Consider the following 18,980-nt stretch of genomic DNA (forward strand, 5'->3'; position numbering starts at 1 on the left):
TTTTGTATACCACTACATTGTGTACACTGACTGGCATTCATTAGTGCTGCTGGTAAAGTTAAAGTGTTTGAGACGTCTAAGGACTCCTAAATGTATTAATAATTTTGAGTTTTCTAGTACTGGGTGTTGCCCACCTCTCAAGCCACTTAAATGCATGACATTAAAAAGATGTAGTAAAAGTGGTGGTAAATACTTGTATGCTTCATTATAACCTTCCCAAAAATATAATGCTGTATGCTTAATATTTCATTACATCAATTAATTTTTTTAAATTTACTTGCAGTGATAATTGTGTTGATGCTATATGTGTACGATTTTTACATTAATTGAATAAAAATACTGGCTCATATCTGTATCAAAATAAAAAACGACCTGGAGAAAATCAATCAAAATGCAAAACAATTCTTAACAGGCAATAAACAAGTCTTAACTGTTGTATAACTACTAGTACTTTCTGGACACAGTGTGTCCCAGGACAGGTCCAGTATGTATTCGGAAGTAAGTCGGAAACGAATTGGCACTTAACATTGGTAAATGCTAGATTGGATTGCCAAGAGGGACGAACAAATACGGTTGGTATTAGGGATAAGGTTAAGCATACAATTGTCATAATAGTTCTGCGAACCCCTTATGATTAATTTGTCTATTTTCAGCCAGCATTACTTGCTAGTATTTGAAAGTGAAGTCAAACTCTAAGCTTGTGTGGGTCGTCCCCAGGTTCTCCAGCCTCCACCCACAGACCAAAACATGCAGGATTGGTGACTAAATTACCCAAGTTGTGAATATAAGTGTGAATGGTAGTCTGGCTCTATATATGTTAGCCCTGTAATCGGACTGGCAACCGGTCCAGGGTGTACCCTGCCTCTAGCCCATTGTCAGCTTAGATTGGTTCCAGTGACCCTGCGACCCTCACAAGGATAAGCGATAAAGACATATGTATATGTCTGTACTTAAGATGAGGGTGGTTGAGCTGTGCTTTACAACTCTGATTTGCTGTGGCCCGTTTGTAAGGAAGTCCATGACCCATGAGCATAAAGACGAATAAGTAACATCCTCATATATCTGTTTAGTTTCTCTACATGTCTCAATGTGGATGGCTGTTGTGATCACATCCTCTGTGAAGCAGTTTGCACGATAGGCAAACTGGTGCTTGTACAGATCAGGTGGGATGATGGTTTTCATGTGTGAGTGCACACGTTTCTCAAAGCACTTCATTGCTATAGGTGTTGATGGGTTGAGCAACCTCCTCCCTTTGAGCGTCAAAGCTCAGGATATCAAGCAGTATGGCGTGATCATTTTGCAGCAGATTGTTAGTTTTGAAGTTGGTCAGTGCCTTATTGCCATAATGCAGGGGTTGTTGTTATCAAATTGATTTTCAATGCGCTGTTTGTATTTGCATCCTTGATGCCTGTGTGGAGTTTCCTTCATGCTTTACTGTAGGTTTGTTTGTTTCCTGACCTGAAGGTTGCATCCCACACTCTGAGTAGAGCCCTCACATCACCATTAATCAACAGTTGAGTGGGAAACACCTTTGTTGTCTTCCATGTTGTAACATTCCTGTGCAAAAATTGATGTATCCCAGGAGTGAACCAGAATCAATTATTTTATTGATTTATTCTTACTTTCTTAATGATTTTTAAGTGAAATGTATTAGTTATGTGTTTGTTTTAATTGTGTTTACCTATGTCTAATGCAGTGGCGGCTGGTGACAAAAATGTTTGGGGGGGCGCAGTTTGATGGTTGGTGGTCCTAGGGTTAGTGTCAAATAAGCCGTAGCACCACTTCATACCGCAGCAAAAAAATATAAATAAGAAAGAAAAACTAATCTAAAAACAACACAACACACTTTAATGTCCCCTGGTTTGTCCCAGTATGGTATCTCTGACCCACAGAGAGAGGAATAAAAAATTATAACCAGACATGATAAAATGCCCATTTCACTCACATCACTTAAAGATACCAGCAGTTAAAGCAGAGTTACCAATAAGGTACTATGCTTAAAAAGAGACACCACCTATATTTTAGTTATTGTGTCTTCAGTCCTGATTTCACTGTAATCTGTTAGTTGTTGCAATACCTAAACATGACAATAGATGGCGCATTAAGCACTATACACTGCTGTGATTAGGCATAATTTATTTAACTTATTTTAATAATGAAATGTACCCAAATCAACTGTAATAGTCAAAAATACTTCCCTCATTTCTTATCCTGCATTTATGCATTTTAGTTTTTTACACTTCATAGTTATGTCTTTTATAAAGTATTTTTTAACACTTTACAATATTAATAACAGCAATGCAGCTACTACCTGATCTTTTATATGTCCTGTTGGAGCTGCTGGATGCAGCCACTGACTGAATCTATGTTCCTCTTCTGGAGCTTGGCATAGCAGAGGTCTACATGTGGCCAGATGTGGTGAAACAGCTGCAGAAAGAGCTCAGCAATGCTAAGTCTGCTAAAAACAACTTAGCTCCATGCTATTGTCTCGATGGCTGCAGCTTTCTGTTTGATTTTTTTCAGAGAGATGTTTTAGGTCTCGTTCCCCTGTCGTTGTCCACAACGTTTCGGTGCTGACACTTTGAAACAGCAAACAGATAAAGCAATAAAAGGAATAACTCACACTGCATCCAGCTAGCCAGCTCCGTTTATCATAACAGCAGCAGGAGATACTCTCAGCTCCTCCATCACCTGCTGCTGCTTTATCCTCTTTCTCTCTTCTAGTTAAAGTCTTGTGAAATTAGGTTTTTGTAGAGAAATTACAAAATAATCTTCTTTAATTTCAGCGGCTCCACTTTAACGTCATCTCCTGAACCTACCGTCAGCAGGAGTTTGGGTGACAGCAGCTGACGGGAAGGCGTGAATGACAGCCGGAACTGTCCAATCACAGTAGATTAAAAAACATGAAACAACAACAATTCGCTGCCAATAAAAGTGGGCGTGTCCGGGGCGCACTGAGCTGCGCCCCGTGGGAAACGTGACGCAGGCCAATGAGAGAGCAGCATCAGGTCACATGCTTGTCAAAAGTTTGAGGGCTTGCATTGACTTCCATTAGTCCGGCGCCCCGCATACAGGAAGTACATATAGAAATTAATAAAATACCATTTGGAATCGATTTATAATGAATGATGACAGGTGCTTAGAGGCTAACAGGACCATCTTGCTAACTAATACCATTTATTTCATAATTATTTAGCATTATCTAATTCATTTATGTTTAATATGTTTAAGTAGATTTTGGCCAGATATTTGATGGGGGCGGCGCCCCAGCGCCCCGCATTGACCGGCCGCCACTGGTCTAATGTTTTACCTACATTATCTGCATAGTTTTTTTGGCTGCAAGTAGGTCACGCTCTTTGAAGCACATTGTGTTTCCATCTGGAGTGAAATGCACTATATAAATAAAGTTTTTGTTGCTTGCTATTATGAGGCTTCATCCATCTAAGATAGTCAAATAAAGTGGATTTCTTCCAAAGTTAGGGTTTGATACAAAAATCACTCTCTGTACCTGACAGACAGTGTTTACCTGTTCAGCTGAAGTGTAAGGATTGTAAGAAAAAGAAAAAGGGGGGAATTTAGCACTAAAACACTGTAAATTTGAAAGATATGTACTTGATTTGACTAATTTGGATAGTAGCAGCTTCATATTCGCTTTTAAATAAACTAAAATACATTTTTGAATGGAAGGAGTGCTATGCATTTTGTCCCATTGTAACTGCATTTTGAGGGGATCTTCTAAGGCCAGTATGAACAGTAAGAATGATTACAGTGGAAAAAATGTGTTGGTTCATTTGCGCACCTGACTGTTGTTTTAGGACAGACTTGAGAACCTAACCTTTAACTTGTCTGCGCATGCTCATTTTGTTCCACGTACATTGTGAAGTAGTTTGAGCTGTTTAAGTGTCCTTATTTCCCAATGGAAAATGCTGATTGATCTTAAAGGGAAGTTGCTCTCTGGAAAACAATTCCAGTGACAGAAATAATAATCAGAAATGCAATGAGTGGTACACAGAGGGCGTGATATACTGGTGCTGAGGACGGCTCAGTTGTAGACTCTGTCAAGAAGATAAAGAGTGTTGTGAACAGTGATCTTTTTAATAAAGAAAACAGAATTTCAGATTTTTAGGTTTAAAACCACCTTTGCAAAAATCAAACTTACAGTTTTGTTCTTAAGGAGTGGTCATTGGGGGACTTGTAGTATCTGCAAACCATGAAGTAGTTTGGGACAGCTTTCATTATGATTATATATATTAACCTGCTACACATTTTCTTTGCAACTATTGGATACAGAAACACACCACCTAGGTTAATACGGACTGGTGTAACACCTGTCCAAGAGAGAGAGATATATATAGTGGTTGCATTTCCCTTTACATGAAAAAGTACTTTAAAATCACAACTAAAATTAAAGCCGCAAGCAGGCATTTTTGGACTTTGTAGGGGGCGCTATTCCGCCATTCTGCGTTGACCATGTGCGACCACCCGAAAATATCGAATTTCGGATGAGGCCGGACGTCCGTGCAAAAGTATAAGCATTTTCGCATTTGGGAAAATTTGGGGCGAAATTGGGGCACGAAATGTCGGAAGAATAATAATAATAATTAAAGCTGCAAGCGGCGATGGCGGGCCCTCGCTCACCCATGCCACCGCGGGGCCTGAGGCATGGCGGGGCTGTGGCGTGAAGCAGAAAGTGAGAAAAAACCTGGAAGGAGGCCAAAAATGCAATGTTTCGTTCATCCAGTAGGGGGCAGTCACAGGTAGTTACACATATGGTCTGGTGTGGTCTGGTGCGTTCAGGGGCGGCCCCTCATCACTCATGTGAAGTTTGGAGTGAATCGGACAAAGCAAGAGGGAGTTATGAGCATTTGATGGTTCATCCACCAGGGGGAAGTAATGGGATGCGTGCAGGTGTGTTCAGGGTCAGTCCCTCATCACACATGTGAAGTTTCGTGGAAATGGGACAAAGCATGAGGGAGTTATGAGCAGTTGATGGTTCATCCACCAGGGGGCAGTAATGGGATGCATGCAGGTGTGTTCAGGGTCAGTCCCTCATCACACATGTGAAGTTTCGTGGAAATGGGACAAAGCATGAGGGAGTTATGAGCAGTTGATGGTTCATCCACCAGGGGGCAGTAATGGGATGCATGCAGGTGTGTTCAGGGTCAGTCCCTCATCACACATGTGAAGTTTCGTGGAAATCGGACAATGTTGATGCAAAAAATGGCACTTCCTGTTTCCACTAGGGGGCGACATGAGCGACACCCCTATCAGATGGAAGAGGTCTCCACCCTGGACCTGTGTATCAATGTTCATGATGATACGTGTTCAATAAAGCCATCAAAAAGCCAAATGTATTTTCATGGCAAGGAATTGATGGTAGCCACGCCCCCACAGGGACGCCATTACTCGTAGCTTCACAGTGTTCATAATGTAGCTTCACCAACTGGTTCTGCATGTTTTAGAAGTGGAATGAAATTGATGGGGTCAACTATGTATTTTTCATGAATATAAGTTCACTTCCTGTTACCACCGGGGGGCGCTATGAGTTACGTGGGAAGTTAATATATCGGGACGTTCAGGGCGGAGCCATCATCATGTCCAGCAAGTTTGAAGCTGATTGGATGAAGTATTTGGGCGTGAGATCCACTCGTATGTACATGGCTAGCACGCCAAAGTTAGTTGAGCCCTGGCAGACACGCCCTTTGACCTACGGATGCGCAGAGCACAACTTAAGCTCAGCTAGGTCTGGAGATGTTGCGTACCTAATTTGAACTTGATCGGGCGAACGCTGTGGGAGGAGTTAATTTTAGGCGGGAAAAATCAAAACCAAAATGGCCGACTTCCTGTTGGGTTGAGGTCATGAGGTCAAGAGGCTTTTTTGCATATGTGGGTATAATACATATGTGTACCGAATTTTGTGAGTATAGGACAAAGTTAGCAAAATTCCCTATGGGCATTTTTGGACTTTGTAGGGGGCGCTATTCCGCCATTCGAATTTCGGATGAGGCCGGACGTCCGTGCAAAAGTATAAGCATTTTCGCATTTGGGAAAGGGGCGAAATTGGGGCACGAAATGTCGGAAGAATAATAATAATAATAATAATAATAAACATTACAATTTCAATAGGGCTTTCGCCAGGCGACTTGCAGTCGCCGCTCGGGCCCTAATAATAATAATAATAATAATAAACATTACAATTTCAATAGGGCTTTCGCCAGGCGACTTGCAGTCGCCGCTCGGGCCCTAATAAAAACTCTTACCAGACAAAACAATGGAGATAGGGTGTCGTTGGAAACTATAATTCTCTCCTTTTGTGATAATTCTCAAATCATTTTTTTGCTGATTAGCCGTGATGTCGAGGATCTTGAGGGAGCAGTCACCATTATTATTGTTTCCGACGAACTTGGTCCTTCCTTTGTACTTCTCAACCACAACATTTTCATTTGGTTAAAAAAGGAATTCATTTAATTTCGTCGTTGGTATCAAATTTACTTCTCTGAGGCAATTTCCAGTAAAGCTGAAAATGTTCCTTTTGGTATGCTTTTGGATACTTAAAAGTACACTGTACAGTCACATCTTTACCCCATGTTGCATTAATTGTGTTGTTGACATTAACTTCCCATTTTAGACCTGTGTTCAAAAGCAGCATTTATACTTACTTTAGGTACATACCTTATGAAAAAACCCTCACAACAACCAATTGGAGACCATGATCAAAATGAGACTAAGCTCAACCAGGAGTTGCAGCTGATTAGACCAAGAAAGACATAATCACGTGTATTATTCATGTATTTGTTTTAATTGTATTTACTCATATATCATGTTTTATCTTGTATAATATCCACATAGTTTTTTTGGCTGCAACATCTATGGTAGGTCACGCTCTGTGGAGCACATTGTTTTTTCACCTGGAGGGAAATGCACTATGTAAATAAAAGTTTTTGTGCTTGCTTGCTAATATGAGACATCAACCATCTGAGTTAGTCAAATAAAATGTTCCACAGTTTTCCACAGTCCTTTTGATACAAAACTCCCTCTTTGTACCTGACAGACAGTGTTTATATGTTCAGCTGCAGCGTGAGGATTGTAAGAAAAAGGAGGCACTGAAAAACAGTAACTTTGAAAGATATGTTCTTTAAATAAATAGTTAAATAAATGTTTTAATTGGAAGGAGTGCTGTGGATTTTGTCCAGTATGAACAGGAAAGAAGAAAACAAACGTGTCAAAAAACGTGTTGATATCAATTTGGGCACCTGACTGTTGTTTTAGTACAGGCTTTAAAACTTGAGAACCTAACCTTTAAATTGTCTGAGCATGCTCACTTTGTCCCACCTACATATTTGAGTGGTTTGAGGCTATGTGGCCTATGTTAGGTTAAGTGTCCTTGTTTAGTCAATGTAGAGAAGTAAAAGTGGAAGTAGTTTTAGTTATATTTTTGTGTAATGTAGAGGCTGTTTGGGCAAGAAGCATCTGTATTTCTTTTTTTTCATGGTTTCTCTCCTCTTTGTTGCAAACTGTCAGTACCTGCAATTGTGCACTTGACTGATAAAATTATTTTGAAAATGCTCTTATATTGGTAATAAGCTTGATTGATTAGATGATTCAGAAGAGTGTTAATGAGTTGAGCAACCCGAAGTAATACTAATACATGTTCAGGAGGAAATAATTCTTTGTTTTACCGGGTTTTGCGCACATCTAGGTATGCGTGCAAGGTACAAAAGGTGTTGGCAGTGATCGTTGCTTAATAGCTTTGCGTGCAGGCAACCAGAAGGCTGATGGGAAGTGTATGAAGCTAATTACACTGGGTTGATCCTGCTGTTCAGCATGGAAAAGAAGTAAAATGCAGAGGTAAAATGTAGAGGTAAAATGTATTGTCAATGTTTGCATTTTATTAGTTCTGCATTCAGTCTATCTGCAAAGTATGTGCCAGTGTTTGTATCTATACTTTTCTATCTGTCTGTCTCTGTTATAGCATAGATTTTATATGGGTTGCAGCTCTTTAGAAAAATCAACACAACATACAAAAACTTAAATAAATGAACTAAAACACATACATTTCCAAAGAAATATAAATGTAAAAGGCTTTTTTAGTCACATCTTGTCACTATTGGAGATGAGGAATGAAGGAGTGGTCCCAGGATACAGTCCACTCCTTCTCAGAGATACTACTTAAAGCCGTAACAAGTAGCTGCAACTAAAAGTCATTTGCATCCATCACAAAATGAATCTCCTTGTACTGATCTTTGGGATTGTGCTCCTCCCTAAAGGCAAGTTTTTGTTTTGTACTCTTGTTAATCTTCATGTAATTTTGAGATGCCAAATTTGCTTGTAAAAATGTATTGCTATAGACATGGGTCATAAATAGCAATTTCCAAAACAAACATGTTATTTTGCTGTTGGTGACTGCTTTTCTCTGTGTTTCTCCTCACCAACAGCTTGTGAACAGATGATTTGGCCCCTTTTCAATTCTATTACTGATAAAAAAATAAATAAAAAAAAGTGTTACTTGAGAATTAATGCAATAGAATTATTTTGTCTACTCTTTGTAAATGAGAAGAATTGATAGAAGGTTTTTTTAAATTTTTTTTTTTTTTTTAACTTGTCTGAGTTTGTGTTTTATTAGCATACACCTTGAAGTGTTATGATTGTCAACCGGGACCCTCAGGAACCTGCACGGAGACAACAGCAGAATGCCCCTTGCAGTGTGGTGCAATGCGAATGACTACTTATGCAGGTATGGCGTTGTAATTTACATTGTTATTTCTGCAAGTATTGTAAAACTGATTTGCACTCGCTCAGTCTACATTAATTGCTGTTTTTTTGTTGCAGGTGGTTCTAAAGTGTCAGATGTCACAATGAAAAGTTGTGTCCCCGCTCAGCAGTGTTTTGATTTGTCAGTCAACTTCGGAACGGCCAGAAACATTATTTCCAATAAGTGTTGCACTACCGATCTCTGCAACAAGCAAGCTGATGGTAACTTACTTATGTTGTCTATTGATATTTAATAATTTCTTTGTACTGAGTCCTGTATTAATTGAAAATTGGCATTCAGCTTCCTGAACAAAAACTGGTAAATGGAAAATTTCAATAAATTATTGAACTTGTCACGTTTGAAATGAAATTTTAAAAAAAGTGTTGTAACAGGCTAAAACATACAATTCAGATTCAGATTTGCTTATGTTTATTTTGACGTTATGAACATAGGTATTGTGGACTGATGCGGTGAGTCCTACGTATTCAAAACTGAGACTAAAGGTTTGGAGTAGACATTTTTCGAGAAACAATCCGTGAATTCCAAGACATGATGAAGAAAATTACTTTTCCTTCCATCACCATCTGTTATAGAGTAGCCCAAGGGCATGTTACCCCCAACTGCTACAGTGGAGCATTTTATGTGCGCAGATGTGTTTGTGTGTGTGTGTGTGAGAGAGAGAGGGGGAGAGAGAGAGAGAGAGAGAGAGAGAGAGAGAGAGAGAGAGAGAGAGAGAGAGAGAGAGAGAGAGAGAGAGAGAGAGAGCGAGAGAGAGAGAGAGAGCGAGAGAGAGAGCGAGCGAGAGAGAGAGAGAGAGAGAGAGAGAGAGAGAGAGAGAGAGAGAGAGAGCGAGAGAGAGAGAGAGAGAGCGAGAAAGAAAGAAAGAGTTAGAGGGAGATGGGGTGTATTTATCTTCACGTCCAGGTCTTTTTTTATATTGTTTATGGGCCAATCATGATCTCATGATCACATAATGTGAAAAATCACCAAATTATAATTAGACAATTAACAGACAAATGACAAATTTCTCTACATTTTATATATCTCACTTAATACGCTTTTGTTTACACTTACAGGCGACTATAAAAAAGTGGACAAAAACTCTCTAGCAGCATTTTGAATAATGTATCTTCTATGTTACAGAGCCCAGTAAACCCAGTCCCAATGGTAAAAAGTGCTATTACTGCAATGGACAAATGTGCACTGCAACCCTAAACTGTGAAGGGAATGAGGAATACTGTATCTCAACATCAGGTAACTGGCCAACAGCTTTAAGTAACTACCTCTGTTCCATGTATTTCTTCTGCTCAGAGGAATGTTTTGTGATTCTTATTTTCATTTCAACTTGAATCTCACTCACAAAAAGTATGTTAACATTCTCTCAGTGATGGCAGGAGACGAAAAGACTACCGTGAAGGGCTGTGCGTCCAAGCTTGTCTGCTCTGATACAGCAGCTGCACAAATGATGGGGGCTGTTGGAGCAGATATTAAATGCTGTCAGGGCGATTTCTGCAACGGTCCAAACATCCCCCGCAAAGCCAGCAACTCCAAGACCCCCGACAAAACTGGCAACGCCACCAGCATAAGTGCTGGCCTTCTGCTCCTATTGACTGCACTGGTTACTTTGGTTGTGTTCTCTTAACACTTCAGTTTTCCTAATCATCTTCACATGGCCTCTTAGCACTCAGTCCTTTCCTTATCCTTTCAGACAATGAACGAGAAAGTAAAATATGACAATACCATTTGGTGTATACAGTTTCCTACAGGCTGATTCCTTTTTTGCATAATGCCTACAAAGATAATAGTAATTATTTTGGTGTTTTTGAGTGCTGTTATCAACCTTACAAATTTTATATCATTGGAAATGAATAAATGTCTAAATTCTGCTCAAGTATGTTTTTGTCTTCATTTTTCTGAATCTTTTCTCAGTCTCATTCGTAGGTTTAAAATGTAAAATTTACTTCTAGATTTTGTGTCATATAACCAGGATACAAAGTTGGTAGAATGAAGGTTATTAGCATAAAATTCATGATGAGCAAACTGCTTCTCCACCAATGATAAGATCCCAAATTATATTTACATTAACGTATCAGTGTGAATCACAAGATCAGACAATTTGTACTATTTTGGGGCTTTTGCCATTGTGTGCGAGGTAAAGCTAAGCTACTTTGAGTGACTATTAAGTGAACCAACATCCAGTGATGAAAAACTTCTGCCCACAAGCAAGAATTAGAAAGGCTGTGGCTGTTGTAGAGGCAGAAACATAACACAAATAACACTCAAACACTCTGATGGTTTGCCTTTGTAAAAGCCTTCAGATGTGTGCGTCAACATTTTTTGTTGATTAGCCTTCAAAATATAATACAAATTTTTGATTTTTAACCACAAATAGTGATTTGGTCAAATGAGATGACTGATGGGTTCTAAATACCAACAGTCTACCCCCATCAAGTGGACAAGTTTGTTCATAACAGGCAGTCAATACAGGTTCGTCTTTGTGATACAGTACATTCACACATAGCTTACAGCCATAGCTTGGTATAACAGTATAACAACTATTGCATAAAGTTAAACCTTCTTTTGACGTAGAGTATACTTGCATGGCTAGTTGGTAAAGTAGCTGGGAATATGCTGACATGGTCACAAAAGCTCTTGGGGTTCTTTCTATTTCATCTGTCATTCAATAGAGTTATTTTAAAGTTAATTTAACCCCTTCGTGCCGTGTCTGGCTCTGCAGTCCCTCAAAGGTCAGTACTTTCAAAACAGATTGTCATTGGTCAAAGTGTCAAATTTCAGTTTACATATATTTACGAGTGGATTCACTTAATGAGGAGATTCAGTTAAGTGGTTTTCACAGGTTTAAATGCTGATATGACCAAGCCTTTACCAACTGGGCAAAATTATGACTTTGTTTTTATAATGAATGCTCAGACCACTGGGCTACATATTGATAAACCAATCAATGGAGGCAAAATCAGGCATTATTGTTTATTGAACAGATGCACAACATTAAGTTGATAGCTGATTATATATGCAAATATATTTTAGCTGAATGAATACACACACACATACACACACACACACACACACACACACACACACACACACACACACACACACACACACACACACACACACACACACACACACACACACACACACACACACACACACACACATACCACTGTGTACTGTGTATATATAAATGTAAAATAATAACAACATCATTGTCGTGGAGCAGAAGGTATCATGAAGAACTCAAATATTGCCATACACATTGTAATCCTGCAATAAATTAGAAGAAAATTGAAATTAATTCAAATCTATAACTGTTCTCTGTACATGTACATACTGTACGTGTGATTTGAGCATTTCCACTTACCACTGCACAGTTATCTTCAGGCTTGACGGGGCGAGGAGGTCTCCGATTACTACACGAAACAAAAATATAGGAGGAAGCATAATTAACATATAACAATATAGAGAACAATGCTAAGGTATTTAGAATGGAAAGAAACAGAAGTGTTGTAAAACTCACTTCTTTGGGGATGGAAAACGTTGCTTAGCGATTGGAGTGTCACAATTTTTAGTGGTGATGTTGTTTCTAGTAGGAAATCATGAACAATATTAGTTGATTTAATCAACCTGTATTGATTAACACATATAAATAGCAAATACCGGGTTTGCCTTGTTGTCTGCATGGCTAATTAATATGTTAGCTATTTAGTTTGATATTTTTAATTTATATTTAAGATTTCTTGCAGTAATTGCAATAAACAGAAAGCTGAAGAGTTTAATTCCATTTAAAACAGATGGGCACTGCAGTGAGAGCAGTAGAAACTAAAACCAGCATTTGAGAACACCTACCTGGGTTTTCTCTCAGCGTGCCAACCAACGTGATCATCATCCACTCTACTGAAGAGGGTAGAAATGTAAACATGATGCAATTCCATTATGGATTAAAAGCAAATGTTTACTCTTAGGTGTTCTTACCGGGAAAATCTGCTCCAAATGGACCTCCTGTATGGATAGCAAAAGTGTTACTATTTACTAGTAGGATATAGGTTTACCATATTAGGTTACTTTGTAAATAAAGTTACTGTTGAAGAATAGCTGTACATAGATTACAGTTAATCATTATTTTTATCTGGCATGATATGGGACCAACTAAAGGCAGTTATTAAACAAGCTTACCTGGATAATCTACCCCATAGCGATCTCCTGTGAATGTTTAAATGCCAGAAACAGAAATTTAATATACTTTTTGGTGGAAATACAGAACTTGAGGGTTCAGTCACAATTACGTTTCATTTGGATACCTGACTATTGTTTTAGAACAAACCTGAAAAACTGTGAACCTATCCTTTAACTACATACCTTTTCTCAGGCCGAGGTGGTGGTGTTAGAGAGTCATTAGTATGCCTCCTGTTGGTTACAAAAAATACCATAAAATCTGTCATGTTTTCCCTCTAGAGCCACTATACTAATTATATATACTAATGTTGACCTTTGCATTCTTAAATAAATAAATACCAGCATCAGTAGCATTGATATCAATGTATCAGCACATTCTGAATTGACCCTACCTTTTCCTATAGATGACCACTCCAAACACTGCAGCTAAGGTGATTATAATCAAAACTAGAATTGAGACTGGGATAACTACTTGGAGAGTTCTTTTCAACTGGTACGTCAGGGATCCTGGTGATGAAGTAACATTTGAGTGTCATGCAAATGTATTAAGGAAATAACACAGCTCAATATATGATAATATTGCAACATGATGAATTTTGTACTCTAACCCTTCACGTTCAGTTTGACTGTGCTGGCTTGTTGCTTGCCGCGCCAGGAAGTGGCAGTACAGTTTAGGCTTTGGACTCCGTCTCCTCCAGCAGCCATGAAAGTGATGGTGGAAGTTGTCTCCCAGATGCCTTGTGTTGTCTCAGTGTGTGTGATCTTACTGGTGAAGTGAGGGACACTCCATGAAAACACTGGAGGATGTGAGGGACACGTGTGCGTCACAGAACACGAGACAGAGACTGTTGAGCCAGCATCGACTTCTGCTGGGACTGGGGTTATCACTGGCTTTTCTGGGGAAGCTGAGCAAATTAAACACAAAGAAGAGTACTTTTGTTCCACATTAGAACGCAAACAGATGGCTTGACATACTTCACCACTAAATAGTTAGTATTGACTCTAGACCTTTCATAATAATAAAAACACAGCTGTTGCTGAATTTGTATTTGTCGTTTTGTCTCTCTGCATGGAAACAGAAGGGCCCATTGTCAAAGGGCTTGATGTCATCAATCTCAAGTGTGCAATTTCCCTCGCTCAAGTCTCCTAATATTCTGGTGCGATCCTTGAAATGGTCAAGCACATTACTCCGGCCATTATGATAGACAACACCCCCAGCTTTTTTGGACCAGATCCCACGTGTCATAGGCAGATCGTCGTGGTGCTGGAAGCTGCAGGGAATCACCACACAGGAGCGTGTAAGGGCCTTGAATCTGGAAGGGACGGTAGCAGCCAGATTGCTTAGCACTGTAAAAAGAGAAAAGGCCATATTGGTTTGCTTGTAAAGAAAAGTTCACTTGAGATATAACATGGTAGCGAAATGAATGAAGTGACATGTAAACCCACAGTTTTTTTCATGTGGATCCGTTTCTTCCACATATTCTGCAAAAAAATGACAACAATGGGTTGTCAATAAAATCTTCCTCTCATTTTTAATTGACCACAATGTATGACATGTAGAAACTCACTTTTTATATGAAGGATTGCAGAGGCTGAGGTCTCCCCAGTCATAAACCGAGCAGTGCAGGTCAAAGATTTACCGTCATCCTCTAGAGAGCCAATGAAGGTTAGATTCGACACAGTTTTAAAGGTGTTGCTGGAGATTCTTTTAGAATTTGGTGAATTCTGCATGTTTTCGTAATTCCACACGATGACTGGTGTATTTTTCTTGCACTTGTAGGACACAGAGCAAATCACACTTTTTGCCACATCCTCTGTTGCCTCGCCTTGCCACTCATCCATCCTGATATCTTCAAATGGACCTGAGCAGAGATGCAAAAGTGATGCTTAACTCTAGACAGGAGCATTTGAATGCAAATACCACATTGCATCACATTCGACATTGAGCTTGAGCTCATTTGTGGCTGTCTGACCACCTTGGTACTTAACACTACACGTCACATCCTGGTTATCCTCTGTTACAGTCCAAGTTCGCTCCACTTTCCTCTCCCAAATCTCATCAGATACCAGAGTGTCCATGAAGTGGTCAGTTCCGGGTATGCCTGTTAGACTCAGGGTGGGGATAGCCGATAAACATGTATGGCGCACAGTGCAGGACACTCTGCTCTGCTATCCCACTCTGAGGATACCAATGACACTCAGCTGTGGGTCCTGGGCTTGGTCTAGATATCAACCAGTAATAGGTATTTGAATAACTTCATTTTTAAATTTTGGCAATTATTAAGAGGGTGGAGCAAATGTACCCAGATACTTACCTGAAACAATAAGTTGAGTTGTTTTATCATTAAAAGTGAAATCCTGTGTATGGTAGGAGGTAATCGGGTTCTTATCCACCCATGGATAAAGTCTTTCCTGGTTGTGCGACATCTCCAACCTCTCAATCTTAAGACTACAATTCCCTGTACTCACGGATCCAGTCAAGCTGGTTTTCCCGCGATACTTATTCATAACATCCTGTGTTTGGCCATATACAGGTGGGTATTTATTGCTCTGGTACAAATACCATATAACTTTGAGATCAGCAGGTTGAATGTCATTGTAAGTGAATCTGCAAGGAATGATGACACAGGAGCCTCTCATGCCTGTGATGCTGCCAGGGGTGGTGAAAGACCAACCGCGGGACTGCATATTTTCTTTAAGAAAACATAAATAAATATGTTATGTGAAGAGCCAGCAGTAAATAAAGTTCTGTTGTTAAAAATTATTTGTACTCATTCTTAACCCGAAGTGTAATGCTTGCTTCCAGTTTCTGTCCTCCAGTGAAGCGTGAATAGCATATCAAAGATCTTCCATGGTCATTAGCTGATGCTGTGAATGTCAATGTGGAGACAGCTTTCCATTGCGCACTTCCAGTTTTTTTGATATCAGTCGAGGCTGGCATGCTATCATAGTTCCATGTAAGAGTTGGTAAATGTTGAGGGCATGTGTATAAGGCAGTGCAGGTTATTGTTTTGGAGTAACCGTCAAGAAATTCTTCGGATGTACTGCTGATAGTCAGTGGTGAAATGGAGCCTGAGATATTAACGGTAAAAGGTTAACATTTTCAGGTCAACATTAAAGATACGTAATGTTAAGGATACGTAACAACGTACACTCAGCATTTAAGGTTTTAGATGACTTTGCAGTGAGACCACCAGTGTGTCGAACAAGGCACTCCACAGTTTGCTGATCACTCTCTATGTTCATAGTGGCTGTCAAGGTGATCTTGGATGTGCCATCAGACAGGGAACTGGGAGTAAGACGGTGGTGTCCTGGGATGTTGACACTCAGGTTTGGCGGATATGATGGACAGGTGTGATAAACAGTGCATTGCACAGTCACAGACTTTCCCATCTTCATTTCTCCAAAGATCACAATATCTGGCTTCTCTGCCCTGTCTTTACAAAGAAAATGTTCATATATTAATGAACATTAAAATAATCCACTTAAATGTTTAAACTTTTTATAAGCTCACATTAACAACTTACCCACTACTTCAATTGTTACGGTTGTATCAAAGAATCGGTAGGTACTACTCCCAACATTTTCTGGATCTACCCAGGGGTAGATTTTCTGTCTGTGGTGAGACCAATCCAATGGGTTGATTTGGAGACTGCAGTCTTTGCTATATGTAGATGTATATCTGCTTGTTTTGTCTCGAAATATCTGAATGACATCATATGAATACCAGTTGTCATAGACCAAAGGATATCCTCTGCTCACATACTGGTACCAAACCACACGGTCTGGTCTCCGGGGTGGATAACGATAGTAATCATATCTGCAAGGGATGACAAGGCAGGAACCTTTCATCCCTTTGATATTGCTTGGCATCTCTACAGTCCAAGCCCTGGCACTGTAGAAAATAAATCCTGCAAGAGGACCATTATGCAAAGAGAATTAAAATGTGAGGACGAGGTCTGTTTTTATATGTATGATAAAAAAAAACTTAGATAGAAGAACAGTGCACTATGAAACTGTAGTACCTAGAATACAGTAGTTCAGGAGGAAATGGCCAGGCATCTTATGAAACACCTAAAATATATGAAAAATGACCATCTTAGTATTGTGCATGGAAAGTATACACGCAGAGACAGAAAATATACTTAGAATACACACCTGTGGTTCCTTTTAATATTTCCCAGAGGTATCTTCTGCTCCTAAAAACACCAAAACCACACCATGTGAATCTCTGAACCGAGGAGTCTCAAAATCAGAGGTGGCAAAAGTACTCACATTCTGTACTTAAGCAGAAGTTCATATATTTGTGTAAAAAAAGACTGATAAAAGCAGAAGTACTGATTGAACTCCTTTACTCAAGTAAAAGTAAGAAAGTACTGGCTCTGAAATGTACTTAAGTACAAAAGTAAAAAAGATTTTTTTTTACCATCAATAATACACAATATCTCTTTTGATAACTCAGCAAAATGAAAAAAGTTATCAGCACACAAAAAAGGATAGTTTTCCTCTTTTGTTAACAACCTGAACAGAAAAAAAATCACTGGACACAGTCTGGTTTTGCTGCAAGCCACATTTCAGAGAGAATATAAATAAATATTAGGGCTGTCAGCCAGGCTGGATTAATAGCCCCTGGGGTGTGGGCACGGAGTGTGGGCCACTTATGGACCCCACACTCCGTCTGCAGTCAATCTGACATGTCAAATCACACACCTGTTGGTCAAAAGTTGAATAAGTACTTTAGCTGATCTGGGAGCAGGTCCGCCTACAGTTCAATAAACCAAGTGTTGAAATATTGCATTATTACACACACCAAAAAACAAAATCGCTTTTTTATTGCTTATTTGCATGTCATGTCTTCTTTTTATAATGTCACCGAGGTTGAAACAAGTAGCCTAATGAGCCTTTTTTGACAATGTAAGGAGTAAAAAAGTACAGATATTTGTGTTCAAATGTAGGGAGTAAAAGTAAAAAGCCGTCAGAAAAATAGACTACTCAAGTTAAGTACAGACACCTGGAAAATGTACTTAAGTACAAATACTTTGTTACTTCCCACCTCTGCTCAAAATATATAAAAAACAGCAATCAATAGTTTCAGTTGACAGCAGCACTGAGCGAGCAGGTGTAATTCAGCTTTAAAACACATCTAAGTTATAACTAACTAACTTTAATACAGGCTTGAAGTGTGCAGGGTAAGTTCTATAGTGAAGGGAAAATCTAAAAAAATAATAATATATATGTTGCATCATAGACAGCTGTGTGTGAAAGTCTCAGACAGATAATACTTGCACCATAGTTCAGACTGTACAGCAATAACAGGAACTGTCTGTGGAGGAGTTCACAACATCCTAGCACAGATGTTGATTACAACTAGAAAAAGTCTTAACATGGACTAGTGTATATGAAAATACATTATTAGAATTATAGTTAGGAAATATTCCATTGAAAAGATTGATTACCTCAGGGGCATCAGACAAGAACACCAAAATGTCCAGAAACGGCCCTGCTGGAACAACTAAACCCTCAACACTAGTTTCTGCTCTGGGACTGTTTTTGGAAACACGACAAAATAAGCACAGTCCAAAGTACGCCTTAAGCTCTGAAAGCCAACTTTCTAGACAATAGAGAGTCCCTTTTTATAGACTGATTTGGGAAAAGTAGAACCTTAAAGGCCCCTGCCCATAATTTTTGCTAACATATAGACTGCTCTACCAGTTTTTTGTGAAAGAAAAAACATCTACCTGCTAAATCATGCCGGCGTACTGAAAAAAAAATCACGTTGAGTCTCTTTATTTCTTTATCTTTAATTCAATCAAACATATTCTAATAGGTAAACCTGATTTTGAAATACTTGTAAATATAGACAGAAATGAGGAAGATGTGCAGACAAACAATAAAGTATATTAACAACAAATTACATCACAAATAAATCACAAATAACAGCAAACATAACATAACCCTGACCCTAACCCTTTTATAATCAAAGAAATGTAATAAAAACACTCAATTTAAAGGCACTTTAAAGCAAACCATATTA

The 18,980-nt window shown here is 39.1% G+C and overlaps 2 protein-coding genes across 2 annotated transcripts; one reads left to right on the plus strand and one right to left on the minus strand.

The window, feature by feature from the left end:
- The first annotated feature begins 8,221 nt into the window (after positions 1-8,221).
- On the plus strand, positions 8,222-10,394 carry LOC133983801 (urokinase plasminogen activator surface receptor-like). Its single transcript, XM_062422997.1, has 5 exons — positions 8,222-8,267; positions 8,624-8,734; positions 8,830-8,973; positions 9,896-10,006; positions 10,138-10,394. Exons 1-5 carry the CDS (start codon positions 8,222-8,224, stop codon positions 10,392-10,394), a joined length of 669 nt encoding a protein of 222 aa, XP_062278981.1.
- Positions 10,395-11,853: 1,459 nt separating this feature from the next.
- LOC133983388 (uncharacterized) lies at positions 11,854-16,984 on the minus strand. Its single transcript, XM_062422458.1, has 15 exons — positions 16,474-16,984; positions 16,099-16,383; positions 14,881-15,048; positions 14,515-14,808; positions 14,393-14,428; positions 13,955-14,293; positions 13,555-13,851; positions 13,339-13,453; positions 13,130-13,177; positions 12,947-12,973; positions 12,746-12,772; positions 12,620-12,667; positions 12,291-12,356; positions 12,135-12,183; positions 11,854-12,037 (listed from the first exon to the last, which is right to left on the minus strand). Exons 1-15 carry the CDS (start codon positions 16,817-16,819, stop codon positions 12,011-12,013), a joined length of 2,172 nt encoding a protein of 723 aa, XP_062278442.1. The 5' UTR covers positions 16,820-16,984; the 3' UTR covers positions 11,854-12,010.
- Between the last annotated feature and the right edge of the window lie 1,996 nt (positions 16,985-18,980).

This window comes from Scomber scombrus, chromosome 7 (genome assembly GCF_963691925.1).
Source record: "Scomber scombrus chromosome 7, fScoSco1.1, whole genome shotgun sequence".
Taxonomy (NCBI): Eukaryota; Metazoa; Chordata; class Actinopteri; order Scombriformes; family Scombridae; genus Scomber; species Scomber scombrus.